Here is a 15,910-nt window from a genome sequence, read left to right as displayed (position 1 = left end):
GGCTCACTTAAAAAGCTCTAAATGTAATTGATACTCCTAGTTATTCCCCTCCCATATCTTTAACTTTATTAATTTTATATCAAACAATGATAATGAAAAACTAAACAGGTCCGCAAGGAATCTAATAAGCATAAAAATACAATGTCCATTGACTGGAAAATTTTATTTTAAAGCAGTGCTTTTTTTTTTGTAGGAAAAAAGGTACCAGTACTCATTATGGGCGGGGGTCACCATCTATGGCTCCACCCCTATGGCAACCACACCCACAGTAGCCACACACCCTCTACCATCTGTGGCGCATATAAGCAGTATTGAAAATACTATACCAGTATAGGAGAAAAAAATAACTTGTGATTTTTTTTTTTTCATTATAAATAATTTCTATAAGCTGTTACAGCTCTAGTATACCCAGTGCAAAATAAGACAGCAGATATAAATTCTCAGATTGGACATCTTCCAAACACTAAAATGAAAATAAAATTATTTTTTCTACCTTTGTTGTCTGGTGACTTTGTGTTTCTGGTCATGTTGGTCCCAGTCGCTGATTCTGCTGCTCTCTGTTCCCTTAACTCCATTTCCAGGGCTTCCTTTCCATTTATTCCTTTACTTTCCTCCTTTCTTCTTCATTTCTTGCCCTACATCCATAGTTAAAAGCTGGGTCCTCTGCGGACTTGACTGGAGGAGGTATAGAGTGGATCCAGCTTTTGCCTATTTTATTCATTGATGTGCAGCTTTTCTCCTCTTTTCCCTTTCCCTCATCTTGTCAGTATGCATCTCCTTCCTCTTTTCATCCACGTACAGCATTTTTCCTCTCCCCCTCCATCCATGTCCAGCATTTCTCCTACCTTCCTCCATCCATGTCCAGCATTTCTCCTCTCTCCTCCCTCCATCCATGTCCAGCATTTCTCCTCTCTCTCCTCCCTCCATCCATGTCCAGCATTTCTCCTCTCTCTCCCCCTCCATCCATGTCCAGCATTTCTCCTCTCTCTCCTCCCTCCATCCATGTCCAGCATTTCTCCTCTCTCCTCCCTCCATCCATGTCCAGCATTTCTCCTCTCTCTCCTCCCTCCATCCATGTCCAGCATTTCTCCTCTCTCTCCTCCCTCCATCCATGTCCAGCATTTCTCCTCTCTCACCCCCTCCATCCATGTCCAGCATTTCTCCTCTCTCACCCCCTCCATCCATGTCCAGCATTTCTCCTCTCACCCCCTCCATCCATGTCCAGCATTTCTCCTCTCACCTCCCTCCATCCATGTCCAGCATTTCTCCTTTCTCTCCCCCTCCATCCATGCCCAGCATTTTTCCTCTCTCCCCCCCCCCCATCCATGTCCAGCATTTCTCCTCTCTCCTCCCCTCCATCCATGTCCAGCATTTCTCCTCTCCCCTAAATCCATGTGCATCTCCTCCTCTGTCTTCCCTCCCCTCCATCCGTGTCCAGCATTTCTCTTCTCCCTCTCCACTCCATCCATGTGCATCTACTTCCTCTGTCTTTCCTTCCCTCCAACATTTCTCCTTTCTTCCCTGCACTCCACTCCATCCATGTCCAGCATTTTTCCTCTCTCCCCTTGATCCATGTGCATCTCCTTTCCCGTCTTCCCTTCACTCCATCCATGGCCAACATTTCTCCTCTCTCTCCTCCATCCATGTCCATATTCTCCTTTGCCCTCCCCTCCCATCTGTGTCCAGCGATTCTCCTTTACCCCTATCCTCCTCTTCATGTCCAGCAAGTTCTCCTCTCTCCCCTGCCCTCCCATCCCATCCATGTTCAGCGATTCTCCTCTGCTCTTCCCTCCATGTTCATCGATTCCCCTCCATGTCCAGTAACTCGCCCCAGCCTCCACCTGTTTCCCTTTTAATCCCCTGTCGAGTTCCACTACCGCAGCCCCACCTGCCCGCCCTTAGCTCCCTGACAGCCCTGAATTCTGTTCCTGCCGCCCGCGACGCGTTTAAATCTTTAATTTCTTTTTACCTGAAGTTGCAGCGCTGGCTTTAGTGAAAGGACCAGACTCGCCTCCTCAGGCCTTCCCTTTGTTCCCTCTCAGTGTCCCGCCTTCCTAACGTAGTTTCCTGTTTCTGCAAGGGTGGGACACTGAGAGGGAACAAAGGGAAGGCCTGAGGAGGCGAGTCTGGTCCTTTCACTAAAGCCAGCGCTGCAACTTCAGGTAAAAAGAAATTAAAGATTTAAACGCGTCGCGGGCGGCAGGAACAGAATTCAGGGCTGGAGAGCTAAGGGCGGGCAGGTGAGCTGGCCCTAGCAAAAAAAAAGGTGCCGGTACGCCGTATCGATGCGTACCAGCACAAAAAAAGCACTGTTTTAAAGTAACACTCAGCAGATGCCCAAAAATGAAAATAAAGCACCGGTATTTCCAAAGAGCAATCAGAAGCACTACTTATCTCAGTGCTTGATGCAAAAACTTTGCTGCTATTTCATAAACTTCTATCATTGTTTGATATAAAAATAGTAAAAATAAAGATATAGGAGGGGAATAACTAGGAGTATTAATATAGTGAAGTTTAATATAGGAGGGGGAGATGGGCAAAGAATGGGATTCAGTATGTTGGGGATCTATTAGATGAGGAAGGAAATTTTAAGACATGGGAGATGTTATTGTGGACAGGAAAGGTAGAGGGACGGGACATGTTCGCCTATAGACAGATACAACGTTATGTTAGCACCATGGATCTGAAAGATGAGCGGTTCCCCCTTAGACAGCGATTGTTAAATTTCTTTGAACCCATTCAGGACCGAGGGCTTTCGGTGTCCGCCCTAAAAAGAGCATTAGAAGATATTCAAATAAGTCCAGGGAAAGTGGAACTGCAAAATAAATGGACTCAGGACTTTGGTATTGCATGGGATTCGTTCACCTTGAACCAACTAGTTGGAAGAATACCGTCGGGATCGGTGAGCGCGGAGCTACGCGAATGTAATTTTTGCCTGCTCCACAGAGCTTATTTTACGCAGGAACGACTTTTCAAAGTGGGAGGAATAGATACCCCACTATACAAAAAATGTAAAACAGAAGTAAATTCTTTTGTGCTTGCATTTTGGAAATGTGCCCTGATTCGGAAATTCTGGGGGGATATACTTCGCTATTTAGAAAGACTGGGTGGTAGACCAATTAAGATGTCACCCATAGCCTTATTATTAGACCGATATGAAGACTTTGGACTGCAAACTAAACATTTCAAATGGTTCATTCGGAAGGCTGGAATGTTGGGCAAGAGAGTTATCTTGGGGGCGTGGACCAGCGACCTAGCCCCCTCATACTGGCAATGGAGGAACAGGATGCATAATTTTGATGCTACTAGAAGCACAATACGCCCGACTCACATTCAAATGAAAACAATATTTTTTATTGGTTTGGGATACATGTATCCAATCCCTGCCCCATAGAGCTCGCAGTTTGGTGCTGAATTCCTTTTCTTAGAGAAACACAGGCAACCAGGAATAGTGAAGGGAGAACACGATGAACAGAGGAGTTTGGGGAGAGATGGAGATGGGGGGAAGGGTAGATTGGGGGGGAGGGGGTAAAAAAAGGGGGGGAGAGGTCACTGTTCAAGGGGTAAGCTTAGAATGGGAAGGTGAGCTGGAAAGGGGTGGGGTGGAAGGGAGAGGGAAGGGGGGTTCTGGGGGGGTTGAGGGAGGGGGGGGACAAGCAACAAACAAATGAGCGCTTTCATGAGTCAAGGGGATACTATTTAAGGTATGTTTAATGTTTATGGTTATAATGTGGAGATAGATATAACATCTCTATTGGATATAATGTATTGTAAGCTCCAATAACTGAAGCCATGGTGGGAAGGGGGGGAGGAATTTGATTAAAGTTTGATGACTGCAATACAGTGGGGGTATAAATGATGAGTAGAAACCAGAAGAGTTATAACATGGTATTGTACCCACTGTGTTAAGGAGGTTTTGTATTACATTTGTTCTGTCATTAATAAAAACCGTTGAAACATAATATAGCAGGGGTCAAGGAGCCTTAGTTTTAGCAATATATCAGTCTTAATGTTTTTCCTTAGTAAGTAGTTAAAGATGTAGATTTTGTGCCACAATTGTAGTTATTGTTTCCACTTTGCAGTTTCTGATTCTGATGTCTCAGGATGATCCAGTTGATGCTTTTTATTTTATTCACTTAAAGATTTGTGTATAGTTTCTTCAGGGTCTACAAAATGGTTTGCAATATAAACATTATCCAGAACAATGCAGAGCATTAAACATCAGCCCTGAGCAGCTTAGAAGTCTCCTTATCAAGCTCACTATATCTTCAACATACTCGCTCCTTACCTCTCCTCACTCCCCATAGCTACCACAAAAAGCTTACCTTACACAGTTTCCAAAATTGTAAATATTGGTAATGTTCTGCAGCTGTTCTGGGAATTTACTACATAAAACAGGACCCACACATGAAAAGGTGCATTTCTGTGTTTTGCTAGCATTATACACCCAGGGAGTTCCAACAGTCCCTTTTGAGAGGATGAGAGGACTGCCGAGTTCCAACAATTCCAAAAGTTGAAGAATCTTAAAAACTACAATTAAAATTTTAATACTCTGTTCTTTAGGCAACCAGTGATGTTCACTAAATATAGATTTAATGTGCACCTCTAATTTCATAACTGTGATCACCCTTGTGGCTGTCCTCATATGCTTTGACAAAGACTACTGACCATTTTAGTAGTTACCTTCCGAACCAACTCCATCCTATTTATATCTTTTCAAAGGTGCAGTCTATAGAATTGTACACGGTACGTCTCACCAGTAACTTGTACAGAGACTTCACCTCCTTTTTATTTTGCTGGCCATTCCTCTCCATATGCACCCAGACATCTTTCTGGCATTTGCTGTCACCTTTTGTACCTGTTCGACCACTTTAAGGTCAACACATATGATCATTCCCAAGTCCTGCTTATCTTTCTTGTGCAGAAGTACTTCACCCATAAACTGTATTGCTCCCTCAGGTTTTTGTAGGCCAAATGCATGACCCTGCATTTCTTAACATTAAATTTTTACTAAAAAATTCTAGACCATTCTTCTAGCTTTGCTAGATTTCTCCTCATGTTTTAGTATTATCTGCAAAGAAGCCAGCCTTACCAGACAGCCCTTCTGCAATATCGTTTAGAAAAATGTTAAAAAGAACCATACCAGTAACTAGTTCTTTCATCATAATATATGTAACATTCCTTTTTCTTAGAATGGGCTCCATTTACCACAACCCTTTGTCACCTCCCACTCAACTGGTTCCTAATTTAGTCACTTTAGGGCCCATACTGAGGGCACTCAGTTTACTTATAAGTGGCCTATGCAGAGCTGTGTCAACTGTGTCAAAGGCTTTGCTAAACTCTAACTACACCTCATCTAGTGCTCTCCCTCAGTTGAAAGCGCTTGAAAACTCTGATCACCTAATCAAAGAAATTAATCACCGTATCCTTATCAGTTTCTACATATTCCTACCTAAATGCAAATATGTCTTATGCATATTTATTTTAGATATCTTAAAAATCAGACTGGCTTGGGATTCCCAGTGGATTGGGTTGAGAAACACCAATCCTAGACCTTTGTTGTACCTGAAACTAAACCAGCCTCTCAAGAGAATATATACAACCTCTCTTACTTGCTGTATTCTGTCTGTCAAAAGAAAGGAATGCTGCTTGTAATGTATATAGAAGGCAAAGATTGCCTTTCTCCAAAACAAATGTTATGCTGTCATATTTAGTCACAAGAAGAATTTTAGCAAATTGGTTGACATCCGGCATCCAATAATGTTATGAGCAAAACTGGTGGTCCTTCAGCCTTAAATATGTCATCTCACCAAATTATTTATTTATTTATTTATTTATTTTTAGCATTTGTATCCCACATTTTCCCACCTATTTGCAGGCTCAATGTGGCTTACATTGTTCCGTAATGGTGATCACCAATTCTGGAAAAGAGAAATACATAGTAAAATGGAGGTAACAGAGTGGATTACGTAGTCAGATAAAGAAAGTTCATTTTCATAATAAGTAATAAAAGGTATTGGATTAAACTTCAATCATGATAGATTAAACTTCAACCTTGATTATTGCTGGCCAAACTTAAACAATTTGGATAGATTTACAGAGAGCAAATTACCAGCTACAAATTAGCTGCTACAGCCAAAGTGGCTCTTTTGAAGTTTGTTTCACGTGATATAATCTGTAAAGCAGCGCCACGGTCCTTGCTTTTACTTCATGCTACTTAGACCAATCCATAGTAAAGAACAGTGCCTTTAATCAAGTTGGCTGGCCAGCCTATTTGTGTGAAGTGGCAACTCACTTTTTTTTTTTTTTACTACAAACTGCTTCTAAGTATGGGACAATCAAAAGAAGCAAGTGCCCTTAAGCTTGAGTGTCACTCACTTCTGTCTGTGCCTGATTGTTTTCTGTAGACAGCAAAATTGATAAGACCACAGTCCCTGCTTGAGAGATTCCTAAATATTTTGAGCTTTGGAAATAAATGAGGAGCTGTGGAAACTGCTGTGCATAGGAAGTTCCACTTACGCTAAATTTCATCCTGTTGCTGTTGAATGATTCCACCCACACCACAGTTCTGCAGTCCATGGAAAACACCTGACTTGTGGCTCAGTTCTGAAAATTCTTGAGCCTTTTTGGTGGTCAAATATTTAGTGATAATTTGTTTGCTTCATTTTTTTTCCTCATCCTATAAAATATCTGGATCAGCTCATGTGCGCTCTACCAGATTTCACAGGCAAGAGGCCTGTGTTATTGCTCAGTGAAAATGAGATGGCCAGATTGATGCAGAAAATAAGAGATCCTGAACTTTGAGTTGAGTTTCAGCTTAGTCGCTTTGCAGTCTACAAGTTTTATTTTGTTGTTTCATTTTCAAATACAGGTTTAACAAGCATGGACAGTGATCAGTCATATGGAGGATTTTTTGACATTCTTAAAGGAGGAACAGAGAGATTTTTGAGCAACATCAAGGATACGTCTTCTAAAGTTATCCAGTCTGTGGCCAAGTAAGTGTAATGTGTTGTAATAGCTTTCTTTCTTTTTTTTATTCCTTGCTGGTTTCACAAGAAAAAAACGTGTCGTCTGATAGCAACAGAAGGACAGAGACCTTGTTAGCAGAGGAGTTGTCTCCTACAAGTGTACCAATTGGTTTTGCCTCTGGAAACCCAGCATGTGACGTGACCTGGATGGTTTTGTTTTTGGTAATGGTCATTTTAGCATGCAGAGCTAGTGAGCTCTAGGTTGTAGTGACTGATCCATTCTACACTAAATCCTTTAATAATAGAATAGTTCTATGCACCCATATCAAATTCCTTTCTAAAGTAATATTAAATTTCAACTTTAGTGAAACACCCTGACAATATTTTTTTCCCCTCAATCTCATATCCACAAAGGTAAAAGCGCTTTGCACATTTCAATTGCAGTAAGCTTTGAGGGAGTATAAAGAATATTTCCCCTCACCCTTAAGCCTGAGCCACCTTAAACTAATTAGACCTTGCCTTGGAGAAAGTGAGATGGGAGAGGCGCAGCCAAAGGTACAGGAAAGAGAAAATATAAAAGGTAGGGCCACACTAGGTTTAAGGGAGGCCCAGGGAAGTCCCACCATATGCCTCTACAACTTACATCTAGCGACCGTGACTTGGCTGAGGTAAACCACTTTTGATTTGAGACTTGCAGAGAAATAGAAGATCTTACTTGCTGTGTTTGGGGTGTGGCCACCAAGAGCTACAGGCCCTGGTTGACTGTATTCGTTAAACCAAAGAGACTCTTCACCTAGTGTTCCTGGCCCTGTGACATAACAGGGCTCAGGTTTTCTGTTAATAAAGCACTTATTTTCAGTTTTACACCTTGGTCTGGCTGTGTTATTGTGCAGGCCCACCCTCAACCCTCGCCCTCAGTATTACACAAGCCTTATCCTTCTATTTGGAGCAGACCAAAGCTCTTTAGAAAGTATCCACCCAATTCTTTTGTTTCTTTTGCGCCCCCCCCCCCCCCCCCCCCCCCCCCGCAAGAAACTAGAAAATTTGCAGAGCTCTGACATCTCATTCCTGTCTGGAAAGGGAATCCCAACATGAGAGTAGGTTTGGCCAGTCCATCCTGCAGAATTTCTTTGGGGATTACAATCCAGCTGATATCATAGTAACATAGTAGATGACGGCAGAAAAAGACCTGCACGGTCCATCCAGTCTGCCCAACAAGATAACTCATATTTGCTGCTTTTTGTGTATACCCTACTTTGATTTGTACTTGTGCTCTTCAGGGCACAGACCGTATAAGTCTGCCCAGCACTATCCCCGCCTCCCAACCACCAGCCCCTCCTCCCAACCACTGGCTCTGGCACAGACCGTATAAGTCTGCCCAGCACTATCCCCACCTCCCAACCACCAGCCCTGCCTCCCAACCACCGGCTCTGGCACAGACCGTACAAGTCTGTCCAGCACTATCCCTGCCTCCCAACCACCAGTCCCGCTTCCCACCACCGGCTCTGGCACAGACCGTACAAGTCTGCCCAGCACTATCCCCGCCTCCCAACCACCAGCCCCGCATCCCAATCTTGACTAAGCTCCTGAGGATCCATTCCTTCGGCACAGGATTCCTTTATGCTTATCCCACGCATGTTTGAATTCCGTTACCGTTTTCATTTCCACCACCTCCCGCGGGAGGGCATTCCAAGCATCCACTACTCTCTCCGTGAAAAAATACTTCCTGACATTTTTCTTGAGTCTGCCCCCCTTTAATCTCATTTCATGTCCTCTCGTTCTACCACCTTCCCATCTCCGGAAAAGGTTCGTTTGCGGATTAATACCTTTCAAATATTTGAACGTCTGTATCATATCACCCCTGTTTCTCCTTTCCTCCAGAGTATACATGTTTAGTTCAGCAAGTCTCTCCTCATACGTCTTGTAACGCAAATCCCTTACCATTCTCGTAGCTTTTCTTTGCACCACTTCAATTCTTTTTACATCCTTAACGAGATACGGCCTCCAAAACTGAACACAATACTCCAGGTGGGGCCTCACCAACGACTTATACAGGGGCATCAACACCCCCTTTCTTCTGCTGGTCACACCTCTCTCTATACAGCCTAACAACCGTCTAGCTACGGCCACCGCCTTGTCACACTGTTTCGTCACCTTCAAATCCTCAGATACTATCACCCCAAGATCCTTCTCTCCGCCCGTACCTATCAGACTCTCCCCGCCTAACACATATGTCTCCCATGGATTTCTATTCCCTAAGTGCATCACTTTGCATTTCTTCGCATTGAATTTTAATTGCCAAACCTTAGACCATTCTTCTAGCTTCCTCAGATCCTTTTTCATATCCTAGGACAATTTTCTTCCAAACTCTACTAATCTCTCCTTTTGTCTTCTGGTGCTGCCATGTTATTTCTTTAGAAGGATGCACCATTATGAGCCCATTTTGTCCATCCTCACTATCTTCATTTCCAGGCTGCCTTCAAAAAAGAAAAAGGGTTCTTAACACCAAAAATGTCTGCTGGTTTCTATACCTTTTTCTGTTGAGGGCAGACTGTTGATAGGGGGGGGGGTCCCATCTGTAATGACTTGATGTCTTACTTGTCCTTGGAGAAAACCAAGTTACCTGTAACAGATATTTTCTTTGCACTGCAGAATAGGAATCCTCACATACAATCCTCCCCCCCCCCCCCCCCCCACCCTCCAGAAGCTGTATTGTACTGTAAGCTTTAATACAGTCCACATGCAACAGCAGCATGCAGGAAATTGCAAACATGAATGGTGATACTTCTAAAAAGCGTCCAGAAACTGTCTAGTTGGAGAAACGTTCCTGGGCTGGGTTTTGTTGGATGTCATCGTCTGTCTGTGAGGACTTGTTTTCTGCTTTCGATCTCCTTGCTTGTCCAGTTCTCTTCATACACTGTTGCACTCATGTGTGTTCTGTGCATCCTAATATAACGGTCTTGGCTTTCTTTGATGAATTGCTTGATTGAAGTAGACTCTTGGCATTCTATGCATTATTTCCTTTCTTAATGAATACTATACTGAAATTTCTGCATTTAGTTTGTTCAAAAATTTAAAGCAGACTCAAAGCCCAGTATGCCATTGCATTTGACCTGGACTAGCTCATTGTGACTAGGAGAAAGTGGGCATGTGACTGTTATTTTATTTTCTAACCAATTTAGTCTATGGAACATTTTAATCAGATCTGTTAGTACAAAGGTAAATATAGCAAGTACTGAAATATTAATTTTATTTATTGGGATTTATTAATTGTCTTTATGAAGATTCACCCAAGGCAGTGTATAGCAAGTACAGTTTAATATTAAACTTTAGAATTTTAACAGCATAAAATAGTAAAAATGTCCAATTACTATCAATGATGTAAACTTGGAAATGGCAAATTGAAACTTAATAATAGGACTAACATGATACGGTTTCAGAAATATACACATTTAACAGCATTGTAGAATAATCATGTAGCAGAAATGTGATAAATGTAAGTATAATACAAATGATGCCATAACAGACAGCAAGGAAGAATATTCAAATAACATAGGTATGATATTCAAGATGTCAGCACAGTATCAATGAAATGCCTAATAGGTATGCATTAGAACATTCAAATAACATAGAATTGATGCTGATGCAATGACATCTTAATATGTGCCGAGGGCACAAGTATAGAACATATACATAACACCTGTAAGTTAACTTGGTTTTCTCAGAGGGCAGGCAGAATGGAATGTAGATAGCTGGGTGGCTGGTGGGCGTGAGGATCGCCTGGTGACTTGCCTGCCTGCTACGAAGGTGGTTGGCGGACTTCACGTGTCACCTAGATAGGATTTTAGATAGTGCCGGGGAGGAGCTGGCTGTCTTGGTACATGTAGGTATCAATGATATAGGAAAATGTGGGAGGGAGGTCCTGGAAGCCAAATTTAGGCTCCTAGGTAGCAAGCTGAAATCCAGATCCTCCAGAGTAGCATTTTCAGAAATGCTCCCCATTCTACGCGCAGGGCCCAAGAGACAGGCAGAGCTCCGGAGTCTCAGTATGTGGATGAGATGATAGTACAGGGAAGAGAGTTTTAGATTTGTTAGGAACTGGGCAACATTCTGGGGAAGGGGGAGCCTATTCCAAAAGGATGGGCTCCACCTTAACCAGGGTGGGACCAGGCTGCTGCCATCGGCATGTAAAAAGGAGATACAGCAGCTTTTAAACTAGAAGCTGGGAGAAGGCCGACATTCGCTCAAAAGCGCATGGTTCGGAATAAGGTATCTTTCAAAGATATCACCAAAACAGGGAAGATAGGGCATCCCGATAGCGAGGATTGCAATAGAGAGCATAGTAGACCAGGAGGCATATTTTCAAAGCACTTAGCCTTCCAAAGTTCCATAGGTTTCTATGGAACTTTGGAAGGCTAAGTGCTTTGAAAATATGCCTCCAAGAGTCTTTAAATAAAAAGTAGACAGATTTTCAAGATTGCACATTATCACTGTCAGCTGCTGAGCAAGATGTAAATAGGAACAACAGACATAGATTATGTCTATATGTGAATGCCAGAAGCCTAAGAAATATAATGGGAGAGTTTGAATATATTGTACTAAATGAAAAATTAGATACAATAGGCATCTCTGAGACCTGGTAGAAGGAGGATAACCAGTTGGGGCACTGTCATATCAGGATACAAATTATATCGTAGTGATAAGGTTGATCGAATTGGTGAAGGGGGTAGCGTTGTATGTTAAGGAGGGCCTTGAATCAAATAGACTAAAAATTCTACAGGACACAAAACACATCTTGGAACCCCTATGGATTTAAATTCCATGTGTAAAGGGGAAAAAGATTGTAATAGGAGTGTATTACCATCCACCTGGCCAGGATGAAGAGACAGATGTAGAAATGTTATCAGAAATTAGGGAGGCTAACAAACTGGGGAACACTATAATAATGGGTTATTTCAATTACCCCGATATTGATTGGATAAATGTAACATCAGGGCATGCTAGAGAGGTGAAATTCCTTGATGGAATCGAGGACTGCTTTATGGAGCAGCTGGTTCAGGAGCCAACAATTCTAGACCTAGTGGCGCGAATGATCTGGTGCAGGAGGTAATGGTGCTGGGGGCCTCTTGATAACAGTGATCATAATAGGATCAGATTTGATATAAGCTCTGGAGTAAGTAAACATAGGAAATCCAATACGTTAGCATTTACTTTCAAAAAGGAGACTATGGTAAAATGAGAAGAACGGTGAAAAAAAAAGCTTAAGAGGAGCAGCTGTGAAGATCACAAATTTACATCAGGCATAGATTCTGTTCAAAATACCATCCTGTAAACCCAGGCCAAATTTATTCCATACATTAAAAAAAGGAGGAAGGAAGAGCAAATGACAGCTGGCATAGTTAACAAGTGAGGTGAAGAAAGGGAGGCTATTAGAGATAAAAGAAACTCCTTCAGAACAAGGAAGAAGGATCCAACTGAAAATAATAGGAAACTACATAAAGAATGGCAAATCAAATGCAAAATGCATATAAGGAAGACAAAGAGAGAGACGTTGAAAAGAAGATTGCGTTGGAGCCAAAAACGCATAGTAAAAACCTTTTTAGGTATATTAAAGCAAGAAGCCAGCAAAAGAATCAGTTGAACGCTAGATGACAGAGGGGCACTCAGGGCAGACAAGGCCATAGGGGCACTCAGGGAGGACAAAGGGGCACTCAGGGAAGACAAAGCCATAGCGGAGAGATTAAATGAATTCTTTACTTTGGTTTTCACTGAGGAAGATGTGAGAGAGATACTGGTGCCAGAAATGATATTCAGTGCTGACGAGTCAAAGAAACTGAATCAAATCTCTGTAAACCTGGAATTCATTGCCAGAGAATGTGGTAAAGGCAGTTAGTGGGGTTTAAAAAAGGTCTGGATGGCTTCCTAGAGGAAAAGTCCATAGACCATTATTAAATTGTCTTGGAGAAAATCCACTGCTTATTTCTGGGATACAAATACAAAATTAATGGCTTAGTTTTGTTCCCTAAAAAAACTTTGTAAGCATACACAACAATAGTTGAACAAAACTGATATGTAGCAATACGTATCTAATTGGCTGTAGAGGTTATCTCATATCTTTCTTAGCGACTGTGTGCATTAACGGATCGTATAGCTCACAAGTCTGCATACAGTTGTAATCATAGAATACCTCCAGCCAACCAGTAGTATCGTATTCTATTTGAATATTTAATTGAAAAATCGATTCAAAAAATAAACATTATTGCACATATAAAAGCAAATAATGCACAAAATTGACTTAACTTGAGGGCTCCAGGCTTTGTATGTTGTCTTCTAGAACTGAAGCTCAACAAATAGCATCTTAGATTAGTAGAACCCTATTTGGCAACTCCGATGTTGTGGTAAGCCCGACAGGACCCTGTTTCGCGGTATCATGCTTTGTCAAGGGCAGGAACAACAGTATTGGCTTCTATCAATGAAACGCCAACTATTTCTGGGATAAGCAGCATAAAATGTATTGAACGTTTTTGGGCTCTTGCCAGGTATTTGTGACCTGGATTGGCCATTTTTGGAAACAGGATTCTGGGCTTGATGGACCTTTGGTCTGTCCCAGTGTGGCAATACTTATGTAATTTGACAAGTTGAAGAGTAGCAAATCGCCAGGACTGGATGGTATACACCCAGAGTATTGCTAGAATAGAAAAATGAACTCACAGAACTATTGTTAGTAATATGTAATTTATCTTTAAAATTTGTACCAGATGATTGGAGGGTGGCCAATGTAACGCCGATTTTTAAAAAGGGTTCCAGAGGTGATCTGGGAAATTACAGACCAGTGAGCCTGATGTCGGCGCCGGGCAAAATGGTAGAAACTATTATAAAGAACAAAATTACAGAGCATATTCAAAAGCATGGATTAATGAGACAAAGCCAAAATAGATTTAGTGAAGGGAAATCTTGCCTCATCAATCTATTACATTTTTTTGAAGGGATGAACGAACATGTGGATAAAGGTGAGCCGGTTGATATTGTGCATCTGAATTTTCAAAAGGCATTTGACAAAGTACCTCATGAAAGACTCCAGAGAAAATTGGAAAGTCATGGGATAGGAGGTAGTGCTCTATTGTGGATTAAAAACTGGTTAAAGGATAGAAAACAGAAAGTAGGGTTAAATGGTCAGTACTCTCAATGGCGAAGGGTAGTTAGTGGGGTGAGAGCCGTTATTTCTATATGGGGAAGATTTGGAACAACAGTGAATCTTCAGGAGTGGCCGGCCTTCTAATATTACTCCAAAAGGGAAGTTACAAAATATCACAGAAAAATGTGGGTCTCTAGCCTCAGTTAAGGTAGGTGTTCATGACTCCACAATAAGAAAGAGACTAGGCAAAAAGAGGATCTATGGAAAAAGAGGAAGGCGGAAAATGCTGCTATCCAATAGTAACATCAGTACTCGTCTCGCATTTCCAAAAAATACATTTGTATGATACCCAAGCCTTTTGGAATAACATTCAATGGACAAACAATTCATCTGAAACTCTTGGTCATCAGACCCCATTATGTATGGCATAAAGCGAATACAACATTAGGTTAGATATAGATAAAAATAAAAGTAGAAGCTTTGTTACCAAAAATGATTTCCCTTAAATCATTTATAATTTACACTTAGGAGCTAATTTTCAAAACAAAAAAAAAATCCAAAAAAGTTAAGGTGGCAGAAGGAAAGAACATAAGAAAACATCCAAGTTGCGATTTTCGACACCCCAGTTTTAGAAGTTTTGCTCCTCAGTTCAACCAGATTTCAAGGTGGCGTGATGGGGGCGTGTTTTGGGCGGGGCATGGGTGGTTTATAGAAATAATTGGTTCCGTCCCAAAAGACAGACGCTTTTCTGCAATAATGGAACAAATTGAAAACGTTTAGGGCCAAAGTGAAGATGTTTTTGGCTAAAACTATTTCAATCATGACTAAATGACCAAAAGATGCTCTAAATGACCAGATGACCACTGGAGGGTTTAAGGTATAACCCCCCTTACTTCCCCGGTGGTCACTGACCCCCCTCTCAGCCCTTTAAGATGTGACAGTACATACCATGCTCCGACAGCTTCACATTTGATGGCAATTCCTGTTAGAGCAGCAAGTAGATCCCAGGAGTAGCCTAGTGGTCAGTGCAGTGGACTGTAGAGAAGGGGACCCAGGCCCATATCCCATTCTGACTGGTACACTTGTGGTGGAAGTATGAGCCCTCTTAAATATACCGAGTACCTACTGTAGGTGACACCTGCAAGCTCGAGAGCTATTGTACTGGTGTACAGTGAGGAACAGTAGGTATTTTTCTGCTCCTGGAGGGCTCACCATACAGTGTAAGGGCAGTAGCTTAGCCCGACCTCAGTTATTGGGTGGGCCAGGGAGTGAACCGGGTGGGCATGACCCACGTTTTCTTTCTGTGGAAGGCGGGGATTCCCAGCCCTTGCAAACTGAAAAATCCCAAGCAGTCTCATCTTCACAGCTGCTAGCAGCCCATTTGCAGTCGCCGACACCAGCACTGCCTCACTCCAGGCTCCCGTGCATGCTCAGTTCAACTAGCATGCTCCATGCACACATGTGCGGGGGTGCCAACTGAACTGAGCATGGGGGAGTGCCAGTGTTGGCAGCTGAAAATGTGCTGCTGACTGCTTCGTGGATGAGACTGACAGGGGAGGAAACTCAAGAGAGGACTCATCAGCTGGCGGGGCCTGGGATCCCCGCCAGCTACACTAATGATATGCGCTGCAACTGGGTGGGCCTGAAGCAAAACTGGAGGGCCCATGCCCACCCGTAGCTACACCACTGTGTGAGGGGGTTATGGTAAGATGTGTACCTGGAACCCTTTATGTGAAGTCCACATCAGTGCCCCCTAGGCTGCCCCACTATTCTGCTGGGATGTCTGTATGGTCAGTCTACTAATAAT

The 15,910-nt window shown here is 42.4% G+C and overlaps 1 protein-coding gene across 1 annotated transcript in view; it reads left to right on the top strand.

The window, feature by feature from the left end:
- GAK (cyclin G associated kinase) overlaps nucleotides 1-15,910 on the top strand; it is a 398,389-nt gene that overhangs the window by 182,253 nt on the left and 200,226 nt on the right. The window contains exon 11 of the mRNA XM_030194468.1: nucleotides 6,872-6,995. Coding sequence (XP_030050328.1) covers nucleotides 6,872-6,995 — 124 coding nt within the window. The remainder of the gene's footprint in view (nucleotides 1-6,871; nucleotides 6,996-15,910) is intronic.

Source organism: Microcaecilia unicolor, chromosome 2, assembly GCF_901765095.1.
Source record: "Microcaecilia unicolor chromosome 2, aMicUni1.1, whole genome shotgun sequence".
NCBI lineage: Eukaryota > Metazoa > Chordata > Amphibia > Gymnophiona > Siphonopidae > Microcaecilia > Microcaecilia unicolor.
This window is presented reverse-complemented; position numbering and strand designations above follow the sequence as displayed.